Source organism: Syngnathus leptorhynchus, chromosome 11 (genome assembly GCF_054491065.1).
Source record: "Syngnathus leptorhynchus isolate UIUO chromosome 11, UIUO_Slep, whole genome shotgun sequence".
Lineage (NCBI taxonomy): Eukaryota > Metazoa > Chordata > Actinopteri > Syngnathiformes > Syngnathidae > Syngnathus > Syngnathus leptorhynchus.
The window spans coordinates 11,643,492-11,671,374 of NC_141205.1; the positions used below are offsets into that span (position 1 = coordinate 11,643,492).

At 45.1% G+C, this 27,883-nt stretch overlaps 1 protein-coding gene across 2 annotated transcripts in view; it reads right to left on the reverse strand.

The window, feature by feature from the left end:
- The window catches only part of arhgef10la (Rho guanine nucleotide exchange factor (GEF) 10-like a), a 67,284-nt gene that overhangs the window by 34,546 nt on the left and 4,855 nt on the right, over positions 1 to 27,883 (reverse strand). Inside the window, exons 2-18 of one of the 2 annotated variants that reach the window (XM_085923990.1) lie at positions 26,464 to 26,712; positions 25,364 to 25,391; positions 22,232 to 22,326; positions 21,028 to 21,099; positions 20,825 to 20,955; positions 19,866 to 19,961; positions 18,458 to 18,566; positions 17,866 to 17,966; positions 17,670 to 17,747; positions 16,427 to 16,606; positions 15,190 to 15,306; positions 13,263 to 13,355; positions 12,981 to 13,151; positions 10,656 to 10,801; positions 9,680 to 9,855; positions 6,992 to 7,107; positions 5,574 to 5,701 (exon numbers count right to left, since the gene is read on the reverse strand). In XM_085923990.1, the coding sequence (XP_085780116.1) occupies positions 5,574 to 5,701; positions 6,992 to 7,107; positions 9,680 to 9,855; positions 10,656 to 10,801; positions 12,981 to 13,151; positions 13,263 to 13,355; positions 15,190 to 15,306; positions 16,427 to 16,606; positions 17,670 to 17,747; positions 17,866 to 17,966; positions 18,458 to 18,566; positions 19,866 to 19,961; positions 20,825 to 20,955; positions 21,028 to 21,099; positions 22,232 to 22,326; positions 25,364 to 25,391; positions 26,464 to 26,707 (2,081 nt within the window). In that variant the 5' untranslated portion in view covers positions 26,708 to 26,712. The remainder of the gene's footprint in view (positions 1 to 5,573; positions 5,702 to 6,991; positions 7,108 to 9,679; positions 9,856 to 10,655; positions 10,802 to 12,980; positions 13,152 to 13,262; positions 13,356 to 15,189; positions 15,307 to 16,426; positions 16,607 to 17,669; positions 17,748 to 17,865; positions 17,967 to 18,457; positions 18,567 to 19,865; positions 19,962 to 20,824; positions 20,956 to 21,027; positions 21,100 to 22,231; positions 22,327 to 25,363; positions 25,392 to 26,463; positions 26,713 to 27,883) is intronic. The other variant, XM_085923991.1, reaches the window with a different exon arrangement.

Here is a 27,883-nt window from a genome sequence, read left to right on the forward strand (position 1 = left end):
GTGTGTGAGAGGCCGACAGGTGGAAAAAAAAAAAAAAAGTACATTTTTCATTTCATGGGACTTTAAGTTTAATACACAGAATTTCTGTCAGCAGGGCAACTGCTGCATGCTTGTCACTCCAAAGTGCTCGAGTGCGGGCGGGTCGTCGTCATTCATGGCAGCTTGTGACAATCACACGTGGGGATTTGCCCAAGGTGAAGGCACACACGCACGCGTGTGCAGGCACACAAGCATGCGTGTGCGTGCGAGTGTGTATGGTTGTGTGTGTGTGTATTGCATTTCATCATGAGCTAGGAGCCCAACTTGACCTTGCAGGTCCAAGTCACGTAGCAGCTCTCTTGCTTGCAACGCCAACAACAAAAATCGAGTGAGTGAACAGATGGTCGTGGCCATGAAGAGAAGTGTGTGTGTCATGAAGAGAAGTGTGTGTGTGTGTGTGTGTGTGTGTACGTGTGTCTGTGTGTGTGCGTGCGTGCGTGCGTAATTAAAGTTTGAAATTGTTTTTGGAGCCATGGAATTATGGTGGCGTACCGAGAAGCCTCCGATTCCATGGCCTGGTCCGTGTCTTTTTTCAGGAGCGTGACATCTTTAACTGGTGTTTAATGGCGTTGGAGCACAAGTGACCGATAAGGCCATAGCACTTAGCGCTCATCATTTTCTCACACAGCCTTTTGACCTCTGAAAGTGAATGCCCTTTTTTTTTTAATCTTCAGGTGTCTGTCATCTAACTTTAACACTAAAGTGTACCGTCAAGGGACATTAGAAACCCGCTAGCCATCTTTTGTGGATTCCCGCATCGTCATTGCTAATTAATTTTTGTCATCATCTACTCATCTATTGATTTATTTGGCACCAGTATCAACATACGGAACGTTCCAAAAATAACATATTCCAAACAATCTAAAACTGCATACGGACGTCCAACACATTTGGTGAATATGCCTGCTGGATACGAATGTAGTTTGACAATAAACATCATTGATATGTTTGGGAGAGATGCCCGGAACACCTCCCCATGTCCCACCGGTAGGAGACCCCGGGGACGACCCAGGATGCGCTGGAGAGACTATGTCTCTCGGCTGGCCTGGGATGAACTGGATGAAGTGGCTGGGGAGAGGGAAGTCTGGGAGTCCCTGCTAAAGCTGCTGCTCCCGCGACCCGACCCCGGATAAGCGGAAGAAGATGGATGGATATGTTTGGGAGAGTATATCCAGAATATCGTACCTGAAATTATTTATCTAACTGTAGCGGTTTTGTAAAAAAATATATATATATATTATATATTATATTAACAGTACAAAAATACATACAGGTTTGTTATTCTCCATTGCATGCCAATTGTAGTTGTTGTTTGTCTCTGACACATGCCATCTAAAAAAAAAAAATGAGGTACCAGAAGATGCCGATGCAACAGACACACCATTTGCTGTCTAAATATAGTCCAGGCAGTTTGTGAAAGAGGGAGAAGGAAGGAGGCGTGTGAGGGAAACGCAACTGCTCACTCAGTTGGATTCTTTTTTGCGACAGCTCGAGCCCGCGGGGCCTGCGACGTGATAACGCGGCCTCTGATTGGATGATTGACAGCCGCAGTGCATGCGCGCCACACCGGCAGAAGAGATGAAGGCGCTGGGAGGTAAAGGGGAGGCAGAGCAGGAGAAGAAGATGGAGAGGGTGGAGGGATCCAGCTGATTTATGACGGCAGGTGAGCGGCGAGGCGCAGTCGTGACACCGACGCACAAGGACAAGGCCGTACCAGGACGGACGCACGAGAGAGCGGCAGGCCGACATTTGCTCGCTCATTGAGAGCCTGTTCATCAAGAAGACGCCATCATCAGAGCGGAAACATGCCGCGTAAGAGCGTCAACGTGGATTAAAGGGGACATATTATGGAAAAATTTCTTTATAATTGCTTGGATACAATAAAGTCTGGCTATTCTCTGAGGATGTGGAACACACCCTGCCACAAAGGAAGGCATTTTCGGCCTTGGGGGCAGCGCTTCAATACCACAATGACCACACATTGTTAAAGTTTGATGATGGTGTGAGTGTGATATACACTCCCAATCATAATTGAGCTCAATGGGAAATATTTTCAGTCAGTAAGCATTAAAAAGGAGTAACTTTGCCACAGTGATTCTGTGTGTAAGATAACGGCTATCTTCTGTCTGTCCACCTATCACGCCATTCATCAAATCTTCATGACAGCCCGTCAAAATGCTGCGCCCGCTTCGTTTTATGTTTGTGGAGGCGGTTGGATGAATAACAGCAGCGTGGCAAAGCTTCCGAGTCGGAGGCTGCTTGAAGTTGCGGCGGTCTTTGGACTGACGGCAGCCCGCAGCTATTGACCTGCTGGCACCGGAGCTGAATTATTTTCTGCCTCCTCCACTCTACTATGAAAAGTTAATGCAAGAATTCGCATTGAATGTTTTTGCCGGGGCTAAATGTCACCCCCCCCCGCCATCTCCATTTTGGGGTCGCCGCATAATGCATGCGGATTAGTGCCCACTTTCTTTAATAATGCATTGTCTGCGAAAACACGGCGCGACTTGATCTTTGACCTCATCTCCCTCAAGTAATGCGTCCCAAAACCTGCACTTGCATTGATTTTTATTGGGTGGCCGACCGGGAGAGAAACGCTGACGGCGATTCTATCGGTTGTCAAGTTAATGCAAACTAATTCGATAAACTGCTTTAGACAAATACAAATATAGAGTGAAACGCAACCTTTTTGCTTAAAACTTAACTTGATGATGAGCGTGCTGTTTTATTTTAGTGTATTGTTTTATCTTCTCATTTGCTGCTGCTTGACTTTTAACTAAATCTGGCCCAATGAGTTGTGCACAAGCACCGGTACTAGTAGAGGCTCCAGTACCCGCGACTGCCACGTTGACGGAAGTTGAGTCTATTTCCTTCAGATCAGATCGCTACAAGGGCAGTCCATTTATTCGTCCACGCCTCTCTCTCTACTCCTCACGGGAGTTACGGCGAGAAGTCACCGTAGTGCGCGGTCACCGAGATAAGATCACAAAGAGTCTCCGAGGTGTGTGTGTGTGTGTGTGTGTGTGTGTGTGTGTGTGTGTGTGTGTGTGTGTGTGTGTGTGTGTGTGTGTGTGTTGGGGGGGTGCATTATTTGGGCGAGCCTCTCTGCCTGGATGAACTTCCAATGAGGTGCCATTAGCAAAAGGAAGATAAAGTGGCGGCAGCGTTGGGTGAGATTTGAAGTGCGCATCGGCGGCTCCCGCAGCGGCGCGAGAAGGCGCCATATTAATGAAGCGCTGTCACACATAGCGGCCTGCTCGCTGCCTTTGAGGAGGCGTGTCGGGATTCTCCCCACGTACGCGCTGTTTGCGGTGTGCAGCCTGTGATGTGCCTGCCTGACTGCAGAGCATCGCTCGCGGCCAGACAGGAAGGCAGCCGCTCGGTAGAAGAGGGAGGTCCCTGCTGCGCTCCCGCGCTCAGGCGCCATCATGCACGTCGCACGCCAAGTTCTTTCCGATGCCAAGTAGGCCTTTGTACATTGTGACTACGGAGGGAGATTTGTAGGAAATGTTAAAAGGAAAGTTGAGATGGAGACGTTTGGAAACACACAATGGAAGCAACTCATACCATGAAAAGCTGAGTTGAGTGTTTTCGAAATGCTTGTAGATGGAGGCAAAGCGATTAAAATAGAGCTGATCAAAGTACCAACAATGTTGAACATATACAATCATGAACCCGTGTCACATGACTATCAGCGGTTTCATGATTTAAGACAAACAACCCATCAATAGTATAAAATTTTGCTATCTTGCAGTAAATTCCCACAAATTACCGTAATTTTCAGACTATAAGTCGCGTTTTTTTTTCATAGTTTGGGTGGGGGGACGACGGATGGATTTAATGAATTGGAGTGACACAGATGGTTTGATAAACGTGTTATTTATGTAATACTTATTTGAATAAATCTGAATGTTACGTCAGGCCCGTTCTCAGCTCCTCGTTTGTGTATATGTCACGTTAGCATACCGTATCGTTTTGCCTGAACCATCATGTCTGTTCTGGGTGTTGGATTTTGACAAATAAATTTGCCCCAAAAGTGCGACCTATACTCCGGTGCGACTTATATATGGGTTTTTTTCACTTTATTGTGCATTTTATGGCTGGTGCGACTTATAGTCTGAAAATTACGGTTCATGTAAACATTTTGGCAAGGAGGCCGGCAAAATCAAGTCAAAGTTTGTACGCCTGCCTGCTGTTTTGCACTCCCTTTGTAATCTGCCACTGCCACAACCTGGGTGGCATCAGAATGGGCGCCCGCTGTGCAACCTGTCACCCCCCCCCCCCCCCCTGCTCGCAGCGCCCGCACCGGCAGGGTGCAAAAACATCCCGGCACAATTTCGTTGTAAGCACGCAAGCAGAGTTGCTTCCATGACCTGGCAGGAGTTGTCTCCCCTGGAGTTGGCTTTGTTGTCTTTTAATTCTCCAGACCAATTTTGTGGAGTCGCCATCTCCGGCTAGCATTCGGGCTTGAGGTCTGCCTTCACTTCACTGAACAATGCTACAACAATAATGACTATCTTTCCTGACTCTCTGGATTATTTCTAGTCTGCTGCATAGAGGGAAAAAAGGTCCCTGAGTTTGAAAAGCCCTCTCTCAGAAAAGGGGATCCCGCCTTTTTAAGGGACTCACGCGAGGGCAACATCTGGAGCCATCAAACACGTGTGTAAGCAGATCGGCCCAGCAGGTCCGCTGTGACAGTTGACGAGGGAAACGGGAGACACGGATGCGACCAATGTGTACAGTCAAGCTGTCACTTCAGCTCGGCAATGCAGGCAGTCGGCCCGCTTCGAGCGTTTCACTGCGAAGCTCAATCATTACATTTTCTTATTCTTGTTATTATTACTGTTTCTTTCAGAAAGACTCAAGTGTAGACATCGCAATCAATGTTCTTTTTTTCCCCTCACCACGCTGAATTCTTGCTCTTTCCCCCGCCAAACGCGGAAAAATGGGATCCATTATCCAACGCCATTATTTCATTTTCCTGCGTCCTAAGTCGTCCAAAATAGCACATTTGTTAGCTGCACACAAGCCATTAGGATTCCGGTCGCTAGTTTGTGGAAATGCTTTATGTAAGAAGAGTTTCAACAGGCAAAAAAACTGTCACAAAACCCAGCCCGCATCACAAGCGTGAGCCATGTGTGCTACATGTATGTCATGCTTACACACAATGACAAAGACATTTTCTGCAATAGACAGTTTTTGTAGCACACGAGGCTCAAATTTGGGATCAATCTACCTAAAGGTCTTGTACAATGTAGCGAATATTTCTAAAGGGCCACTCCAAAAAAAACGCTGACTTTTTTTCAGGTGTGGCTTCCTGTGACTTTTTTGTGGGTCTACAAAAGGTCATGTTGCTCAGTGAACATGTCTTAAGGGCTTGAATTAAATACAATGTAGGATACTGTAATTAAAGTTAAAGATTGAACTGCATGTTAAAAGTAAAGTACAAGATTAAAAAAAAAAAAAAAAAAACCCACCAATGTTTACTGGCGGTACCCCATACCAGTGTTAGCAGGGTATGATATTTGACTCACTTGTCTGGCCTGCCGGGCAGCTGCAGGCGTAAGCGGCATTTGTTGGCACTCTGGATCTGCTCTTCTTTGATGCGAATAAGCCTCTGCAGAGCCAGACACCAGTCCTGCGCCACGGTGGTGTTCAGGTTCTTTGATGGGAGACAAAAGCAAAGCAGAGTTACAACATGTTGCAAGGGGGCGGGAACAAATGGCGCAGTCATCAGATGCCGTTCGAAAAAGGGCCACCGGAATGTGGGAGGTGATTGCATGAAGCTCTTGTATTACATGACACCAACACGCATGTTGTGTACTCTGTTTGGTGGATCTCCTGGAGTCATTTTTATCATTCTACTGCAAAGTTGACTGTCATCATCCCAGCATGCTCACTTGGCAAACTTCAGGCCCTAAGTGGGCTCACGCTCGGTTTGAATGGCTTTAGCGTGAGTAAAAATTAAATTGATCAGACTGTCATCAGAATTTGAGAGGATGCAACTGGCGGGTCTCAATCAATTTTGCCTCTTTGGCTGACAGAGCAGCAATCTCCAGAGGACAATGTGCACGCTCTTGGCACATGAAGGCAAAACTGCCACCATTAGTTCAAGAGGCTCTTCTGTGATTGCCAGATATCACCTCCATCCTTCTTCCGCCCGCACTATGCGGCGGATGACGGCGCCACGGTGTCAGCTGCTGTTCTGATTTTTAACACTGCGGGATGAGTGGCGGCGCAGCGAGTGCGACTCTGGCATCAGCCTTATATCGCCCCCCCCCCCCCCCCCCTTGATGAAAACTTTTTTCCTATTTGACACTATGGCTTGGGCAACACAATGAAGGCAACTTCACTTCAACAGACAAAAGGAAGGTTTTCAGTCATTCACTATGGCGAGGAAATAAAAAAATTTGAATACGATTTCATGAATGTAAAACAGCAAATATGGTGAAAGTAATTCCCTGCATATTGAAGGCCAAAACAAAACCACATATTTTGTTAGGGTTGATAGATTAGTTTGATCCTATGATTTAGTTGGAATGTAACCTGTAATAATTAACTAAACTTGTCCTGTCGTAGTAGAACAAAGTACTAAGCTGCAGAGGAAGCAATCAAAGTTGTTCGGTTTACACAACGTCGTAAAACACCCCCTGCTCTGATTTGATCAGAGGCCAGGGGTTCACCAAACCAGTCAACTCTCACCCCTACCGTGCTTTCTCTCAATAAATACTCTTGCAAGAATCCAAAGTCAGACTTCGTTCGAACATCGCTGTATTCACAGCGACAAACGACCTCTCCATTTGCAAGTGTTCAAAAGGCATACTGTCTTCCATGTGGTTCTTGCAAATAAGTTAAAGTGAGAACCACTCATACTTGAAAACAATACTTTTTGGAATAAAACAAATTTTCTGTGAGAAAAAAAATTTAATTGAAGTTTAAATCCTAAACACACCTGGTAGGTCCCCTCCAGGGTGCCCACAAGTAGCGTCACGTCCTCCACCACACAAAGGTCATGCTGAAGCTCCTGCAGTTCTTGGTAGAGTCGAGGAGGACCCAGGATGGATTTCCCTAAAACATTCAAAATGGCCGTCAGACTACAATCGATGAAACCAACAAGCAAACAAATTACTTAAAACACTTTGGAGTAGCCAATTTTCTTTTAACACTTTACTATTCATGACTGCACAGCACACTCTGAATAGCAGGTGAGCTAATATTTAAAAAAATGAGCAACGCGCTGTCCACATGAAACAACGTCTGGAATACTGATGACAAAGAAGATTTGAAAAACTGTGAGTAGTTACGACAAAGTTGACATTTTGGCAATGCCGAGCAAAGCCACACGAGCACGAGGAGAACATGCAAAATCCACAGAGGAAAACCAGACCCCAAAGTCGAACGCCACACGTGCTAACGGCTAATCCTGCATATGAAATGATGTCAAGAGTAAAATGTATCTTCTCTAAAGAATGTACATGCTCTTGGCAAATGGATAAGGATTTGGTAGACATGGAAAACAAATAGGAGCGGTAGTTTTCACAAACTGCAGAGGTAGAAATGAAAAAGGTGTGCTGCGTAGCGGCTGTATCGATCTTCATCATTACGGAGTGGAGCTCCAGCCATGGAATGTAGAAAGTGTTATTTGGGCCTATGATGCCCTTTTCTGGGCCAAGAGGAGCGCAGGTGTCTTATTAGACGCAAAAGACAGCATCGATTCGTAGCCGGCGCTTCAAAGTCTCGCTCGCCTACTGCCGCCAATCGATGGCGTGCCTTCGACGACTGCGCGAATGCCTAATTAAATCGGCAAGGTGCATTTGACTGCAGAGGTGTTGCGCACCGTCACTGCCAGCGTGTAATAAACAAAGAGACAGATCACAGGGTGCTGTATGCTGGCTTAGTGGCCTCTCCCCGGGGACTTGTTGTCTATCCTGGTGAGTGGAAGCGGGAGGATGTTTGGATGGCCTTGAGATGTTCATTTAAGAAGCTCTATCGGAGGGCTTTGCTTTTAATGGCATCCCGAATTTAGGGAGAACGAAAAAGCCGCCCAGCGTGTAAGGAAATCAATAGGTGGGAAGAAAGAGAGCGCAGGATTGCTTGGACTTGTTCACAGGCAGAACGAAATTTTCTGGGGGGGGGGTTCCTCAATATGGGATTTCTAAGAGGCTTCCAGGACCTAATTTTGGGTTACTCCCAGAAGAACCAAATGGATTTTGCTACATTGGTTACTTCCATTCACTGGACATTGTGTGCTGCTCCTTCTGGTGTGTGCAACTTGGCCACGTGGGGAAAAAAAACAATTAAGGCATATGACGGACAGGTCTCGACCCAGAAAGCTACAGTAACTGTGGTTCTTCGATGAGGATAAAGAAAATGTCTGAAAGTCTTGTTATATTTTCTTTCTACACATAATAGATTTAAAGATGTCTTCTAAAAACATTTTCAGCCAATCTATGGCGTTTTGCATCGTTAGTTAGCATGAATCCAAGCGGACTTTTCTTGCATTTTTTCAAACTCTTCAAGAAAACATTCTTCATAACGACCAATCATGGCTCATCTGTTTTAATCCAAATAACATTAAAATACATTAAAAGCAAAAACATCTAGGTTTGAGGCAGCCATACACTCTAGTGCAGATGACCACAACGGTAGCACCTCTGCCTCAATTTGAGCTGGGAAAAACCCTCCCGAGGTGAATGTGCTGAGTTGTAATCCAGCGTAATCCCGTAAAGACGGGATGCGGGTTTTCACGCTCTCAAATGGTCGTGCGCGGGCAGCCGCCAGCCCAGAGCGCTGGCTCTAAACATCGGCTTTTCTGCAACTAAATCGCGCCGGTGTGACGGCATTCACGCTCGCCGATGGATTTCCAGTCTCTCCGCGGGAACAGGTGAATGGAAAGCCTTGTTTGATCCGCATCCAAAACCTGCCGAAACACATGGGACGACGAAGGCACTCCAATGGGGAGGAGGAAAGTAAGATTCGCACACACTGGCTTTGTTCTCTTCCTTCTAAATATTTCTATTGTGATGATGTACGCACGTCCACGGTCACATTCAATCTGGTCACGCTGTGTCTGAGTCTCTTGGCCGCCAGTTCCAAACTAACGCACATGGCTCTCTAATTGGGCCTGGAAAATGGCGGTACAGTCCGGCCAGATTGATGACGGCACTGCGGATGCGCTTGTGGTCTATCAGAGGAAAATGAGCCGGCGGTGACGCCGCGGCTCGTCTAGCCTGGCACCTCTGTCCGAGATAAAGCAGGTCAGGGATTGCGCCGGAACAAGTGGCCGTCATCGCTATCCCTTCTTGCAAAAAAATCAGTCCTCAATCAGAGTGACAAGCAGAGCGGACTCATCTGCAGCCCTGCGGGGAATACTCGAGGGCAGGAACAGATTAGCCGCGCCGAGTGAGCGCATGTGATGAGATTAACTCTTGGGTGTCCAAACTACGGCCCAGAGAACATTGGTGGTCCACACATCTCAAGATGGAATTGATGAATTGGTTTGGAGTGTTTAGTCAAGTGAAGTCAGACCTTTTCAGTGCAGCTCTGGCTTTTTCTGTATGCAGAACTCAACTCGACGGAGACGCATATGCGGCAATTGGATGAAGCGGTTGACGTGCGCTTGATCTCAGCTCGGGCTCACCTGAGGCCTGCGCGTTGCTTTGCCGCCTGCTGGCATTCTGCTGGTAGACGGCAGCCTCCTTGCCCTGGGAAACGTCCTGGCCCACCTCCACCACCTGCACCTGCTGCAGGGGGGCGCTCCACTTCATGGTGTACTTGGGCCCCACCGGGACCAGGCTGCTTATGTCTGGAGAGCCCCTGGTGGGGGCGACATTGCAAGCATCTGTCGGTGATCGGCCCACTTTCGCTTCCACGCACACAAAAAAATACGTTTTCGGAATTTCAGCACACGACGGCTTGAAAATTTGAAACTGAACCGGCTGCACACATTTTGGGTTTTATATGCTGCATTGGGTGCGACACAGTGCGGTTTTCCGGGTGTTTTTGGCAGACAATTGAAATGTATTTTTGCAATTCCGATGTGGCTCATCACACGTGTCGCCAACCCAAACTGGACGACATGCTGCGACGACGTGCTAATTGCCATTCATGTATTTGTGCAATCACGCAGACAATCAAGATTGTGTTGTTTGTCAAGAGACTAGAAGGTGGTCAAAGTCAACTTGGGGACTCTTGAGTGCAACGATACACGGAGCGATAATTACTATGACGAGAGGGCTGGAAGTGGCATCTTTAGCAAATAAAGAAATAAAAGAAGATTCTGAATGAAAACTTCGACTCTGTGTTTTAGTCGATCGATGATGGTTCTATCACAGATGATTCGTAGGAACGAGCCCAACTCACTCCTGCAGCCGTGGTTAGGCATTCTACCATTTTTGCTTCACAAACCGAATGAACTCCCGCGCCCTCAAATAGCACCCAAAAAGCCTCGCAGACATCTGCCGTATGCACGACGCCAGAATATTCTCAGAGCGTCGTCACATTGGAGCCTGGCGTAACCTCATTGCCATTTGCCGCTCGTCCCTCGAGGAAAACTCAACTCCCGCAAATACACAAGTAGAAAAAGCCAGCATTTTGCTTCTCCCAGCGGGACTTACTTGACATTTATGTTGGCACAGATTAGGACATCGTCAAAGAGGAAGACCTTGCGCTCCTTGGACTTGAGCACTTGTCCGCGCTCGCCATACACGGTCTCGATGAGTGTCTCGCACTGGACCAGAGAGCCTTGCTCGAGGTTCAGTTGCTGCGGGGGACAATTGAATGGCTTAGATCAGAGGAGAGTCCGGTGAGGTGACCCGCAAATGTAACCCGCAAATGTATTTTTCACCTATGTGAAAACCTTCGTGCATTTTGATGGGTTATCATGACAATGCCGCATCGCGCAACTGCGACTTCGATTTTGACAACCGGAGCGGTCCAGTTGCGATCCACCTTCAGAGAGCAATGACTGGATAAAGAAGAATATCCACAAACACGATAGAGACGCACTTTGCTGCGTATCAGGTTTGCTACATACACAATTTAAGCACCCAATAACAGCGTTTTATTCAGGAGGAAGCATTTTTATCTCTTTATCCCGCTTCTTTTACGAGTGTCTAAATCAATACGTCCGCCTGCTTTTTATGCATCACGCGCCCATCTCAAGCTGCCGGCAGTGAAGACCTCAGTCAAATATGGATTTTTTGGAATGTTTTTTTTTTCCTCCTCAGTATGAGCACTATGCAAGTTCATAAAAGAAGCAAACTATTTTGCGAGCAGAGAAGTCATCAATATCGAATCAAGCTATCAAAACAGGTATTATGAATACAGTAGCTGACTGCAAATATAGAGTTTTGTTTAACTTTCCATTTGTGTTATTTGTTAAGGAAAGAAAGGAAATAAGTGTCGCATTCTATACAATGAATGAGAAGTAAATTGAATGTAAAATATTAAACCGGTTGTGCATCATAATTAAATCACTGTGACTGCTTCGGGTGTGCGTGCTTTGGTCATCAGGGGAAGAAGAAACATTCGAAGAAGATTTTCACAACTATTGTAAGTGATTCAGTAAACACAGTAATATGAGTCACTTTTCATTGAGGATAAGGGAAATATGATTGTCTTTTTTGTTTACATTCGGCAGTCAAAGCAAGTACTGGTGCTATTTGTTAATCCGTCTATGGTGTTTTGCAATCTGCCCAAGTATTAAGCTTGCACAAGGCAAAATGTGAGCATGTTTTTAATACACATTATGTGATTCTCTTTCTTCTATGCTTAGTTGAGCAGAAAACCTGACTAAACAGCTTGAAGACTTGTTTTGGAGAAATTGTTCACGATCTGCCATGTTGCTGCTTGCCAACTTTTTACCTTCAAGTAAAAAAAAAAAATTAAAAAAAGGGTTCACAACGCCTCATATCTCAAGGCACCACTGTACTTCTTTTACTAGTATTTATTTAAACACACATATCTGTCCGTGTGAGCACTTTTGCCAATTTGAAGCAAGTCTCACAATACTGCCAGCAGCGAGTAGCTCATTGAAAATTGGATTTCAAGCCTTTCATAATGTGATGTTTATATGACCAAAAAGGCGTGTCCGCCACCCGCAGTGCGGGGAAGCATCTTGGAGGACGTCCTACTACCGCAGCGTCTACCCGGCGCTTCGCTTGCGGCCCGCGCCCATAAAGGGAGTGATTGGTGGTTTAATGGCTTCCTTCCTGTGAGACCGTATCCTTAAAGTCGGCAGTATCAGGACACAATGGGCTTTGCGCCACATTTATGTGTGTGGGTATGCATTCACACTCTGACTGTTATCTGTTCAATCTGGCCAGCGTAGACAGTTTGAGGCGCAGAATGAATATTTCATTGGACAGTTATGGGGGCAATAGAAGACGAGGCGCTTTTCTGCAGTGTCACTGCAGTGAATTGGGTGCGAGGAATAAAGGCGGATCGGCCCAATCGGCTCCACTCGAAGACTTGGAACACATCGGCTGACTGGGAGGGGGAAGTAGTCGGGGGGCTTTTGGAGCCGCTTCCGTTGGGGGAGCGTAAAAGCAAAGCGCTCCTCCTCAGCTTTCAATTAAATGTGTCATTTAGCGTCTAATTCTCTTTATACAGCGCAGCATTTGTTGAGACGTGCGGCTGCAAGATCTCATTTCGGGTTGCTAATGGAGAGTGGCTATGATAATAGGCGTCATTTTCTGGAGTTAATCAAAATAAAATAAAAATGAAAAAAAACACACCTCCCCACTAGGGATTATAGCCGATGATTAGAATTCCGGCGACTGTCTGGAATTGATTCTTGATAAATTGCGTCTTAGAGCCTAACTGAGTGCACATGTAATTGTTTGCAAGACTATTGGAGCGTTATGGAAAATGGATGCTATATGTCAGATTTTTCATTTGCACTCAAAAGCGCACAAAGATGTTTTCGTGCCATTGGTCACCTTACTGAGCAGACGATCACTGACGCTGCGCGCGAGCTGCTGCGTCTCAGCAATCTGGTCGGCGACCCGCTTCTGCTCGTTGAGCTTCTCAGCCAGCATCTCCAGCTCGGTGAGGGCGAGTTGCAGGGGCAGGCGGTCCACGTGGCCCTTGGGCGTGTTCTTCAGCATGTCCTGAAGGGAAGGTTGGCATTTTCACTCACGGGAGCGGCACTTCCCGTTTTAAATGTATGGCACGGATCTGTCTATGTGGCCCAAGCAGCGCACACATTATTCACTGCCTACCTGCAGAAGTAATATGAATTGGGGGAATCGCTGAATGGGCTTCACCATCAGTCCATAGAGCGTGATGCGGTCCAAGCTGGACGCCTGCTTCTTCTGCAGAGGACGGGACCAAAGGGGGAGAGGAAGACACAAAGGCACATTGTCATTAACAGAAAATAGATGACCTGCTGCTCTACATGAGTAATCGTTTGCCCTAAATACCTTAAACCAAAACGATACAACAAACTATGAAACAGCGTCAAATTAAATTCTCATGCAGCTAAGACTGTGTAATTTCTGTCGACAACCCAGGCTACACTTAACCCCTTCGAGTCATACTATAAAGATCTCAAATAGTCGAGCCATATCATTTCAGCACGCTTCCTTGGGGTCAATTTGTAAAAAGCCTACGGCTTATTGCGGTACGACTAAAGATGGAAGCTGGAGAATCCGTTCAATTCCACTAGTGGAGACGCTTCTCAATAATTCAAAATGCTATGAATAATAGAAAATACATAAGCGGCGGTGATTAAGGACATTGCAATTTCTTAATCAGGCCAGTGATGCTCAAAGCTCAGTGGCAAAGATGGCAGATCAAGCCCCGGCCGGGAATGCCTGGCACAATAATGTACATCACCTGACTGAACATTGAGGACAGGACCTGAATTTCTCTACGGATACAAAAGGCAGCGCCTGCAGTAATCCTGCCTCCAGTAATCATTTGTAGGAGGCATCAAGCGGAGTCACAGCCACCAGCCGGCAAATGGGAGCGCGGACCCCCGGCAGGGTTTCCTTTCTGATTTGTTATTCTTCGCGCTGTCACTTCCAGGTGGCCGGGCGACAGGAGGATCGAAGTGATCCGGCTTGACGCCATGGAAATTACAAGGTGCTAATGTTCCTCCGCCACCATTAGCTTGAGTGGTCCTTTTCTCGGAGGATCAGTAAGAGTGGTGGAGCTGTAGAGAGGGAATGATGGTGGCGGGGGTGAGGGAGCATTAGCAACCAATATGTCTACAGCAAGCCTCCATCTATTTTTGGTTGGCTTCTCACAAATTCACTCCTCAGCAGTACAAAAGGCATTCGGGGTCATTGCCTGGTTTGTGCAAATGATACAAGAAGTATTTCTGTACAAAAAAAAAAGGCACTTTATGGTGAAAATGCTACGAGGATAACTTGTGAGTTCATGTAGTTCAAATCAAAGTCAAGTTGAGTTTTTCAAGCACGTACAATTTCTGAGTCAGATCATGTGACTTGTTCACCACCAGAGAGATAACAGTCTTCAGTCTGCAAGCGACGTCACGCCCTTTCATCTGTACACTTTGAAGCGAGCATTTGAAGCAAAGATAAATAAAGCGTAGTGACTCACATGGCTGACTTTTGTGCAGCCGGTGTGGTTATTCTCAATTGCCCTGTAGTTGAATGGTGACAACTTAGGGAGGCCGTGACACAAGAAATAATGTAACACACAATGATTGCTTAGCTTCATTTTGTTCACTTTGACTCCACTACTTTTATGGACTGTAATTAGTAATAAAGGGAGCCGAAAAGGGAATAATGTGAGGCAGTAAGACATTTCCCACCGTAACACGGAAGTAACCATTCTCCGTCGACCTGTGTCAAATAAACACCCACTGCTGCTTCCGAGTAAATAAACTGCCCCTGGCTGCTATTTGAGAAAATGGAGTAGATGTCCCCAAACCATAAAATGTGCCTACATCTAATAGGATCTATTTTCACAAGAGCGGGACATTTATAAAACGCATAAAAAGGTAAGTTGTGAAAAGTATTCGATTGTCTTCTTCCAAAGCCAAGACGTATGCATTATTAAAGGGCCATCTGCCTCGGGGGCACGAGAGAAGAGTCACAATCGGCCCAAAACGCCGCCGGTGAAAACAAACAACACATCTTCATTTGAGGGGAAAAAATGGCGTGTAAAACCGAAGCTCACCTTGAGGAATTCCAGAAAGGCCGGTTTGGACAGGCAGGCCTTTTTAATGAGTGCCATGGCGTTGGTGAAGTTGTTCACGTAGTCGCTGTACACGTCCAGCACCATGGACTTGGAGAACTGAGGACACACCAAGGAGCAAAGCGGCTTGAGCAGTGTTTACTCTCTTCACTCTGACGAAGGTGCTTTCACACTGAACTTCATGCGATTTATGAGTTTAATTCATTCAGGGCATATGTTGAAAGGGAAGGGGGATAAAATAAGATACATGTGGCTTGTTGTTGTTTAAGAGCTAGCTAGCTATTACTGAAATGTTCTGGAGGCTAGAAAAAGAAAAAAAAGATGACAGAATATAACCTTCCAAAAAAATCTACTCGCATACTCTACGTATTTGCAATGCTTTCCTTGCGCTTTCTTCCTGGATGAAAAGAAAGGTCAATACCATCCTGCACTTTCTTTTCTTTCCCACCGAGGCCTCATTTGGCACTCGGTCTGCGGACAGCAATAAAGCAACACTGCGTGATGCCCAGCAGAGAATTAGAGTCTGGACCCCTTGGTGCTGATGGACAAATGAGTGGAGCTAATGGCTGCGGAGCTGCACAATGAAAAAGTCCTGCTGAACACGTTCATTTTGGGGCCACAATGGAAGCTCCCCTACCTACACACCTTTGCCAATTTTCTCAATCTAATTCCTGCAGCTCACTTGAACTGTAGCAGAAGAGAGACTAAAGTTTGTTTTTGTTTTTAAAAAAGAGAGAGAGTGAGAGAACGAGAGATAGCCTGGGAAGTGCAAAGAAATAAGCAAGCCTCCTCAGTGCAAGTAATGGTCCCGTTTGAGAGGTTATCACGGATGCTTTTTCAGTAACACAGGAAAATAAATAGCACCCGCAACAGAGTCGAGAAGGTGCCCCTGTTTTGATTAGCAACAGGAATGCTGGATGAGAGGCAGATAGTGACTCAGCTCAAACATTAGGCATCGATACCATTTATGCTCATTCAGGTGAAGGGTCACTGGAGCCAGCCATGTATTATTCACTGGGAAGTCAAGAAATTGTTGACATCATGCTCTGTGAAAGGCACAAATATAACTACCAAATGTTTCAACCATCCTCCTTGATAGAGGCAACTAACTCTCAGTTCTGAGATCTTCATAGTGCACGTTCAGAGATCACTAATTGGAGATTCAAACGCCAGATCTCCAAACTGTACTGCAAACGGAAAGACGGTTTCTCATACTGACCGAGGCGACGAACAAGTCTCCGATTTTCTCGCAGCTGTCCCATTCGGCCACGCGTGACGCCAGCGCGATCTGGAACATGGAATGGCAATGGGTGATCTCCCGGACTCTGTGGAATATGGGCCGGATCTTGCGAGGACTCAGGATGCGAGGCTCGGCCTCCAGCAGAGGTTTGTGGTAGTCCTACACACACACACACAGACACACACACCCCGCACACACCCCACAGACACGCACACACAGAGAGTAGCAAGTGAAATCGGTCAGTCTGCAATGCTCATCTAAGTGAAGACACCCATGTTCATGTTTTCCTCCAATCCGGGACGTGGTGGCCATGGGGAATTTCGGGAGATTCCCAAATGACTGATCTATTGAACTTGGCATCAACTATACAAGCTCCTAAATGTGTGTGTGGCCCATTAGTTTAGCGAACAAAAGCAAAGAGTTGTGACTCTTCTACTGAACAAACACAATAAGAGGAGAAAAGCGGAGCTGAGTGATTTCAACTTGTTTAGAAGTAGAAGGTGAGCGAGGCGAGAGGACTCACTGAGATGTTGCTCAAGCCTTCAAGAAGGAGCCTGCTGGCACATGTCTTCGAGTGGACATATGTGCCAGGCGGTCCCTTTCTTTGTTTTCGTTTGCACCTCCCCTCCCAAAAAATCCATCCAGCAGTGAAGAACGTCACAACCTTCAGTGTCTAATTGAGCTTGTGGACAAGCCGCCTTTTACCACTCGACTGGACGCTGTGACAAGACAGACATTTTTCCAGCGAGCTGCACATTGCAAAGCGTCCCATCTGGCTGTGTTGTTTGTTTGTCCCGCGTGAACAATCACTCATAAAGCTGTCACGGGATCGTCTTGTGTTTGATTTCTATTGTGCGAGGCGCCGGCTATCATGAACAACTGTCAAGAGGAGCGATTGCGTTAGTTGTAGGACACGAGCACATAAGCTCCCAGGTGATCGAATGTGCTATGGACTTTTTTTTTTTTTTTTTTTGACTCCGTATATTATTTCTAGTCGTTCTGTTCATTTCTACTGCACGAGGCGGCGGTCGTAATTAATAACAAGCGAGAGAGGAGAGACTGCATTAATAGCAGGTGTGCTTGCCCATGGCTGGATGAAATTTTTGATCTCGCACTACTGTTCAAGGTGGCGGTAATGACAAATAACTGGCGAGAGGAACGATCCCATTAATCACATGACAGGTCTCGGTTGCATGTGGCGGTGGAGAGTCCCCCTGCTCACCTGCAGGATCCTCCGCAGGGACTCCAGGTAGCTGCGCTCGCTCTGGATGATGGAGCCGAGAATGTGGCGTCTGACAACCTGCAAAGACAACAGTTGACGCTCTAAGAGGATGAGACGGCGCTGCGGCTTACGGATGCTAGTGCATATCACCGTGCGGCCACAGGTAGAGGAGGATGATAGTTTTAAAAATCGCAACCTGGTGGCTGGTCAGGCCCTCCGGCATGGCGCTCAGCTGCGGCGGCGGATGCGTCACGTCCGATATCACCACATCGAGGTAGCCCGCGTCGTCCTCTTCAACTGTCGGCACAAAGACACAAGTAAGGAAAAAAACAAAAGCAACAGACTTAACTGAAAGCCTCCCCCCCAAAAAAAAAATCATAATAATAATCTTAATGTATATGATTATTTCCAATGTATTAAAATATTATTTTCCTTAATATTTGTGGGGGTGACTATTAAGCGAAAAAGGGTTTTAAATGTTCTCGCCCACTTTTGGACCTTTGTGTGTTTTTGTTCTTGAATTTTCAACTTTAAATCGATACAACCCGCAAAAAAACAATACCAGGAGGTTTAATCCAAACAGGCTTAATTCAAAGTCTGCTAAAGTGTTCAACCTTGTCTTTTAACTTGTATAAATAGTTAAGAATGATAAAGGATTTAAAAGGTCACCGGAATGGTTAATAAAGAAAAACGATGGGCCCCACCAAGACTAGAGGGTTCCCAAATAGTGAATAGCTAAAAGCTACTAGCCAAGGTAAAGCTCAAAAGAAAGATACTAAGTAGGTTACCGATGGTGTCTTTCCGGTGAAGGAAGGAGACTTTGCGCATGACGGCCATTCTGGTCTTTTCAAGTCCATCCTTGGTGTTGCTTCTGGCCGCCTTCATGAGCTGCTGCACCTGGTTGGGGGTGCAAGGGGAGGGGGTCATCAGAGCTCTGCCATTGGCTCCATGGCCTATAAACAGGACGTGAACATGGTGGGAATCTCGACATCTGCGGGTCCCCCGCGAGTCCTAATCAGACCGGTGAACGAGATGATGGCGGCGCAGGGAGAGTCACGTCTGAGGACGAGTGTGTCAGAGTCCACCCCTGAGCCCGGCAACCCGACGCCACGTGGGGCTCAGAATACACTGCGCATCACATCATTGTCATATTTTTAGATGACACGCCAGGACAAGCAAGTCGTGCATTAAAAGATTGTTAGAAAGCGGTTAGAAAATGCCACCCCCCCCCAAAAAAAATAGCATTCAACAATGAAATTTTCATATTTAACGGGACAATAGGATGAGTTGCAAGCACAAGCAGCTGAAATAAACGGGAGTGCGCTCTGCCTCACCAGATATGCACCACTCTTAGAGTGGTGTCAAGAATGAATTAGATAACACTCAAGTTATTATTATTTGTACAATGCAACTTTCAGGTATCAGTCTTCTTGGAACTAATTTACACTGATGTCGCTCCAAAAAAATTGTTTTTGTCTACACTTTTTGCTAAATCATTGCCCCTTATGAAGCTAAAGATATGAGCTAAATTCCAAGCTTTCATGTAATTCTTCCTATCATAAAGCTTCAAACAATACATTAGTTAACTACGAACATGGGATTAAAGACCTAGCGACTAGTTCTTTAGTCAAACTGTAGCTGTAGCTGGACAGTTGTTCTTGAGCATGAGCAAATTAACTTAATTTCCATGTGTCTTGCAGTATGGCTTTTTCATTGAAGAGGCGAACTTGTCGCAATTCCATCATCAACTCGCTACTGGCTGGATTTTCTGCTGAAGATGGTTATTTTGTTCATAGTGGCTTACTTGTACCAAACTGCCCACTATTGGTTTGGAGGACCAATCTAGATCAGGGAAGCGTGATACTTGCAACTAGTAAATAAAGCAAGTCATTCTAAGTTAGCAAGATCGGTGCCAAACCTTTTAACAGTGTTGTGCCCCCTGCCATTTGGCACAAGCTTTTACAGATATTTTGGCTTTTAAAAAAAACCAGATATGGCAGATGCTTAGAATGGTAGCCACCATGCATTTTGAACCAACTAGCAGTTATCACATCAGTTGTCGAATTACACACTCATTTTTTAGAACTACAATAGACATGACAAAGATAAGGTCTCTGTGACATCCAGGAAAGGCTGAGTATGGCCCGAGAGTCAGCAGAGCCTGTTGGCAAACACGTAAACACACATTGGAGATACCTTGATGTCATAGTTGTGCTTGCCAGACAGCTTGATAGCCAGCTCACGCTTGGTCCGGGCGCAGCGCTCTCTCAGCCGCCGCACTTCGGGGGACAGCTACAGGTGAGGGAAGGGTGTGGCGAGTCACCGTTAAGGAAAAACAATGGGGAGGCAGCCGGAAAGAAGAGGGTAAAGGAGGGCGGCAGGGACGCAAATGATCAAAGCGAACCAAAACGGGAGTCAGACGGGTGACAAGGAGTGAAAGCATGGAGTAGGTAATGTGTTTCGGGGAGTTTGATTCATGAGACCCGTCAAAAAGGGTCAAGTGTGAAAGTAAAAGAAAAATCAAGCCCTGCAGTTCCACAGTGAGAAAGCAAAAAACACTTAACTGGATGAAACAAATTAAAAGCAATGTGTTATGGAACTACAAAACCTAATAGTTAATGTTTCCTCAGTAATTACTCCAGCATTCCTTCTTAAAGTCAGCTCCTCTTTGCTCAGCGGACTGAAAAGTGCACAGACTTTCCCAAAGGCCTCCGCACTTTAATTACCTGAGCAAGTCATTCTGTGTCTACACATATCACGCTTTTGTTTCCCCCTCTTCACGCTGCCATCGATTGAGCGTCCCTTGAATAACAAACTCTTGCACATAGATGGGTAAAAAAAAAAAAAAAAAAAAAAAAAAAGCATAACCTCACTCATAGTAGTACATAGAGCACAGGCCAGACGGTGAGATGTGACCACAGTGCCATCCAGTGGATGAAAGAGGAACAGATGTCTTTGTGACATGTTTTTAAATGGGCAAACTTCACCAAACACCGGCCCAAAAAAACAATCACAAGGACAACTTAGAAAGTTACTTAAAAAAAACTAAGATGAGTCCCCAACACGATCAACATCGCAGAATTGGTTGAGGGGACGTATGAAAAAGTCCCAGCAACAGCCCAGGCTGCTTGGTAGATGTAACAGAGCGTAATTACCTTGCTGCGTGTAGGCATTTTGCTCTCGCCGTCCGACTGCTCGTCGTAGCTCTCAAACTCGCTGGAGCTCCATCCATTGCCTGCACCGGATTGAGCGCACGAGTCCCGCTGAACGTCCTCGTAGAGCGTATCTACAACCATGGTATCAAAAAAAAAAGATCCCACATGAGCTTCCAAGTGGGTCGGGCACATCTTGCACGCACCTTCATCGGGGGAGAGGGGTTCTTCGCATGGTACGTCGTCATAGATGACATCATCCTCGACCTCACGTGTGGCTGGTGGAGAAATGTATGCATATTACGATTAAGTGACAATTTCACCTCAGAAAATGTTTTAAAACAATTTGCACTTAAAAATACATGCCAATGTGTTGTAATGAAAGTACGTGATCAGTGATTCTTTTGTGACCTACTACTCTCACCACTATCAAGGTCGGAAAAAAAAGCAATCCATTAATTTGCTATCCATGTTGTCGCACGTTGCAAGGAGTCTTACTCTCATCACTATGAGCCAAATTTAGCCCACTAAGCATTCATCGATTTGTCATTTGTCTGCGTGGCTTTTCTCCCGAGCCGCCCAACAGACGTAATCATTGTTTTCTATTTATCTGATTAGAAAAGTTTATTCCTTCACGGATTACACAGCCGATTTCCAAGCCAGCTCCCACTGAGAAAGCCGCTGTTTTTCCTACCCAAAAAAAAAAGAGGATTACCAAGACGAACGCCCGTTTGTGCTGCCGGGGGAAAAACGACTGCAGCTATCGGAGTGTGAGCCTTCAAAATATTTGGAGGGAAAATGGCTCTTGCACGAAGCAAGGAATTTAAGTCAAAAGCTTTCGAAATTACAATCATGCTCGATCCAACCCACCAACCCAGAACACAGTATTCTGATCAATACTGTAAAAGACAAATATTTTTTAAAAATATGTGAAATCAAGTACAAAGTGTTGCTAATGTTGAAGCCTGCAAGTATACAGCAGACCAATAACATTCAGCTAAAATGAATTTGACGGTCATGAAAATACCGATTTGTATTGGAATTCTCCTTTAGGTGGCAGTCTCTTGTTTCCAAGGCAACTTTTTCTTTGCAGTTGTCTTGCATAGAAATGTTTTGTAATTGATCCTCGCCCCGTCGTAATCGGATTGGGCTCAGGTCTGTGCGGTGGCAGAGGATTACGTATTTTGATAGAAGCCACTGCCTATTTCTGGCTGGAGAAATCAATCAAGTGTGAGAAGCGCTGCTTCTATTTAAGATCAAGCTCCCCTGCCGCCCGCGTTACCGCGTTGTCGCCCGCAGCCGCTTTAACAATCCAAGCCAAATGTCGGAATGAACTCGAATCCCGAGGCGAGGTCGGCTTTAATCTACGGCGGCGATACTTTCCGTTGTCAAAGTCATTCCGACGCGTACCTTCGGGCGCGTCCCCGGAGCTTTCCTTCTCCGTTTGCGCATGGCAGCCTCCCAAATCCTGCTCCAGCGTTATTGGCTCGACTGCTGCAGGGACCCTGCGAAATGCCACAACATCAGCACAGTGAGGCCAACAGTAAAAAAAAATTTTACTCCCCTCAAAAGGTTTTACGGTATAATTAATAAGATATATTATTTGTTTCATTGGCCAATATTAGTTTTTGGGCAAAATCAGACCAATTTTTAACCAATCATTAACTGTTTTCTAAACACATTACAACATAGGACAAACACCGCCTGTCTGCAGAGCAGGGAGCTTATGGAGGAGGGGGCGTGAGAATCTCTCGGCCAATGCAAATATGGCCGACTCTGGCCCAAAGTGGATGTGAAATCCCTTGGACTTCCATCTGTTTTTCTTAAGCCCGCCGCCCTTCCTCCTGTGCTGCCCCCTGGCCTCCAGCAGGGAGTGGTGCACATTTTGGAGGCCTGAGACCGATCGACTGACATCTATCTCCCTTTGAACAACTCCTGCAATGGAGTGCAAACAGAGGTGGCAAAGGTACTCACACGCTCCACTTAAAGGGGACGTCCAAGTGATTTTTTTTATATTTGGTAGAAGGCTCATTATGACTCGACAGTAGATAAATATAAGATAAATATGAGGTAACAGGAGGCATGATAAAAGGTGTTGATCATTTGGGCTTTGTGAGCTTTGCTGAAACTATTGTGTAATATCCACCTGTGTAAAATTAATGATTCCAATCCTTTATTTTAGGGAAAGTAACCAAGTAACTGAAAGATACTTGAGTAAAATGCGTAACATCAATGATTCAAATCCTTTACTTTAGGGAAAGTAACCAAGTAACTGAAAGATACTTGAGTAGAAACATAAACATGAATTTTCACTGTCACTTGTTATCCATTCTACAAAATTACTTCTTCATGGCACCTACTAGCTAATTCTTTTGCTTGTGCAGCACATGGAGCCAAGGCGACGGGAGGGCTTTACGTGAAAGATAAACGCACTTGAAAAGAGCTTCCCGAGAGGAGCGTGAACTAGAAAAAGAGTCAAGGTGAAGATAAAGTGCTGAAAAATAAAGTTGCACTCCGTTGTCATGGTTGCCTCTTGGTAGGCTTTGTGAAGACTATCTGTAAGCGTGTAAAAAAAGAAGGAACAAAAGTAAATGTTGGCCTTAAGGGAAGAGAGGAGCACTGCCTTTAGTAACGGCTACATTAAAAAGAGAGAAGTATATCGACAATAACAAAGGGAAAGTAATGTAATATTTTTCGAAAAAGTGCTGACACTCTTGACACCTCCATGAGGGGAAGTTGCTATTGATAGCTTGCCATTTTTGGAGCTCGACTTATTGACTGAGGCAACGGGGAAATTGTGGACTCTGCAGAAATTATTCCTACACAAAAAATAGCCAGGACCTTTTCGTGACTCCTCACACAAACACACGCGCATGTACACACGCATGCACACACACAGACACACACGCACACACACACACACGCACGCACGCACACACACTGGGCCCTGTGCAGCCCTCGCATTTACATATATGATGATGATGATAGAACTTTCTTCATCCCAGAGCGGAGAAATTTGCTGTCTATTTTTTTTCTAATTTGCTTTAGCATAGATTCATCACATTATGCTCAATTACTAACCCATAATCATACAACAAACTTGATTTTGACTTGTAGGCACCAAAATTTGGGTCTGCATAGATATAAACGCCACTCCGCTATTAATGTCCTGCACAGAACTAGCTTGACTAAATGAAACCAGCAACTCGATCTGTACGTTTGAAATTGTAAACAGCAGCGACCAAAATGTGTTTTTCTTGGGAAAGAAAATTAGATGTCGTCTCCGGTTCCAATCATGTTTGTAAACAAAGTCTGTTTCTCGCCTGCTTGACTTGAGTAAAATTCCAAAGTACCAAAATGTGTCACAGCAGCCCCTGTGACCTCACTCTCTTATTAGACACAAGAATGTAAACAGGAAGAAGATTCGCCATACCGAGCGGCGATAAGCAAATGAAGCAGCACAAATAAACACAAAATGGGGGCAAAACTGTGAGCTGATTAGGTAGCTCGACAATCTCGAAGAATAGCTGACATTAGCAAACACTGTGAAAACACAAGACAGTTTTGGTCCTCCAATTACACTTCTGGATGCTATATTGCCTGAACATTATAGTTTTATTTTGGTGTATGTATATGGAGAAATCATATATGGAGAAATCCATATGTATATGGAGAAATCATATGCAAAAGGTTCTAGCTAAGTTTTATTTTTATTTCATTGTATTTGATCTTATTGTACCTGTCATTGTTGTATTTTATAATTATTTTGTATTGTACACTTGTTCCGGTTAGAATTTTGTATCTGACTATGATCAAAGCCAGAATTGTAATGTATATTTGTTTGACACAGCTGTTCAATAAAAAAGAAAGTTGTGACTTTCTGTTAGCTTTCAATGCTATCGGTAATGTTGTTGGGCCACCTGAGAACATGTTGCATGAAATAGAAGCAGGCTCCAGAGACATTTCTTCTCTGATGCTCCATAAATCTTCAGTATAATAACAAAGCACATGCTAGCTCGAAATTATCTCGTTCAGCACTGTGGACTGACGTTGGATGCCAAACTGGCCGCTGTTATAGCCACGCCTGGGAAAAAAAACGATTTAACGTTACATCTTGACCACTGAGTACTATATGCAGTAGTTCTCCATCACAATTTTCAGAATTACAAATGACATCAATCCAAAATATATACATTTGAACAAAAAGAGAACCAAAGTATGCACAAAACTGTCTAGGTGGTACCCATCAAAGTGAGAAACAAGACTACACCCAAATCGGCTTGCACCTGGGTCAGTTTTCCTAGCACAGGAAAGTCCACAGGAATCCTGTCTACCAGACTAAAGGTTTCTGAGCACACTTCCTAGAAGGCCACATTTTGGGGCAACTGGGGCAGGTGTGTGTGGTGGGGGGTAATATGAAGCGACCACGTGAGTCATCATGACCACAATTCAAATTTAAAGATGAAGTAATTCATTGATTTCCTTCTGCCATCTCGACTTTACCGGGTTAGAAAGCATCTCTGGGATGTGATAGCGACTTACCCGCGAGATGAATCGGCACCTGGAACATCTGTCAAAAAGAGGAAAAGAGAAAGACACATTAATGAAAGCAAGCAGGATGACAACATTGACCGAGTGTGAATGCGTCAACATGGTTTGTCAGTTTTGTGGCATTGTTGTGTTTCTGGATTATTTGAGCCTTTCACAAATGTACTCGGGGCTTCATTTGGACTTGGTGGTGAAAGTGGCAATGTTAAACGTGATCTGGATAAAAGGATGTAGGCCAGAACCAGATTAATTTGCTTTTTTGAGGATCAACACGTGGCCTCGTAGCTCAGCGGTTGGTCTAGTAAACCAGTTTTGTATCGCTACTCTCACTGCTAGCTTCTCAAAGAACCATCAAAACAAGAAAAAGCACTTATTGCTCATTTTCTCCATTTCCGTGTTGTTGATGTCTTTTCAAATTTGGCTGGTCAACGGCTATTTTGACATCTGTTTTGATGGTCGCGATGACAACAACTCGGGGGGGGGACTGAGGCTCAGTGATTACACCACTCACATCATTTAAACCAGTGCATGGTCGTGTGAGTTCAATTCTCAGCGGGGCCTTCCATTTTATGAAACTGCAATGATGTCAGCCATCTGGTTTTGATTTGCTCTCTTTGCCAAAAAAATGTGCAACATTGGGTATGCGCGGGAGGCCAAAGCATCCCCAAGAGGTGTTCAGCGTTGCTAAGTGATTGCAGAAGCCCGGCGAGCTTATTTCGAGCCGGGTCGTAAAGTGGGACCGGGGTAGGACATGTGTGACTTTACTGCGTCTGACAAACGTAACGGTGGGTTAAACTAGTGTCAAGAGCCTGAGGCGTAAACGTGGGTGATTTGAAAAAGGGAGGCGTACTCTTCTTCTTACATAACAGGGGCCCCCTTACACTTTATTAGAATTCCCCCTTGCGTCACTAAAGTCCAAAGTCACAACACAAAACAGGAAGATGGGAAACAAAATGAAGGTTTGTTAGAGCATGTGCCAGGAATCAAACGGTACAAAATTCCTAAGGTTCATATTTTGTCAAACACTTGGAAGAGAGTCAACAGGAGCCAAGCCCTCACTGGAAGGTCCGATATCCCGGTAAGGAATGTCTCACCTTCCTTGCCACCGTTTCCTTCCTGTGTCGTGACGTCTTTGACGTCCCGCGGTGCGTCCTTGCACGTCTTAGGGACTTCCGGACCTGACAATTGAAGCCCGTGGCTGGCAACCCCTGGACCGTCCCCGGGGAGCTTCTCCTCGTCCTCGCTGTCATCAAAAACAAACTCCTCACCTTGCTCCTCTTCCTCCTCCTCCACCTCCTTGTCCTGCTTTGGCAGTTGCTGAGACAAGGCGGTGGACATGGCTCCTAAAGAAGACATTTAGGAAGATCAAACGTTGGAAGCCATTTTTACCTTGGTCAGCACAAAAAGAAATGACTGAGAGTGGAGTGTTTGGGTGGACGCACACCACTGAAATATTACTCTACAAAAAACCTGGCATTATGGCACAACGACACAATTAGGCCTTATATTCCGAAGACTTGTTGCCTTGGCAGATTTTCAGTGCAGAAGGAAATGTTCACCGTCACCATTGCGAGCAGCGAAGCAGGAAGAAAACTATTATTTCTATCATTCGTGATAAGACTTAACTGGGTAGAGGGAATAAGGCAGACAGATTGCGGGGGCCGGAATGCCCTAAGCTTCTTAACAAAATCATATATAATGCCTTTGAGATAAAATGGCCTATTAAAAACATTACACAACTGATGTTGATGCAAAAGCTTTGGGGCCAGTAAATCCAAATAAATCGCGGAAGCAGTAAGAGTAGAAAAAGAGCAAGACTGGTGTGACATATGGTGGTTAGCAAGTCTGTCTGCTAAATCAAAAGGTCTGAAGGCGGATTAGAGACGGATTAATTAAGACGTCCGCCCCCCCACGGCCACTAACTGCAGCGTCCGACCGCGGCGTCCATTGGTCGAAAGGAATCGTTACTTCTGTGGGCAGTAAAATTGAGATAATGTGCCTGGACTGCTTCTACAGTTCGAGCCCTCCTCTTACAGTATGTTTGTTTTTGCTACACCAAAAATGTTCAAGGGTCTGCGTAAACTGCTGCGTGATTAGTCGATAAAAAATAGACAGGGTGTGGCAAACAAATCAAGATGCATTTTGTTTCATTTGAAATCATTCTCTTAATATAATGTTGGAATTTAGAGAAAACATTTTTAAAAAAAAATAATTAATTAAAAAAATAAAAAATTGAAGAAATCTAAAAACATATTTACACAAACAAATCATGACGCATTTTGTTTAATTTAAAACAATTCTCTTAATATGGTGATGTTGGAATTGAAAGAAATTTAAAGAAAAAATGTATTTGAAAAATAAATTAATTAAATTTTAAAAAATTGAAGAAATTTCAAAATATATATTTTACGTAAATGAAGGTAATAAAAGAATAGGACTGTTTTTTGTTTTCTCTTCCATTTTAAAACTTGAGAATGGGTCAATTTGGCTTGCCACATCACGAGATGCTTAACT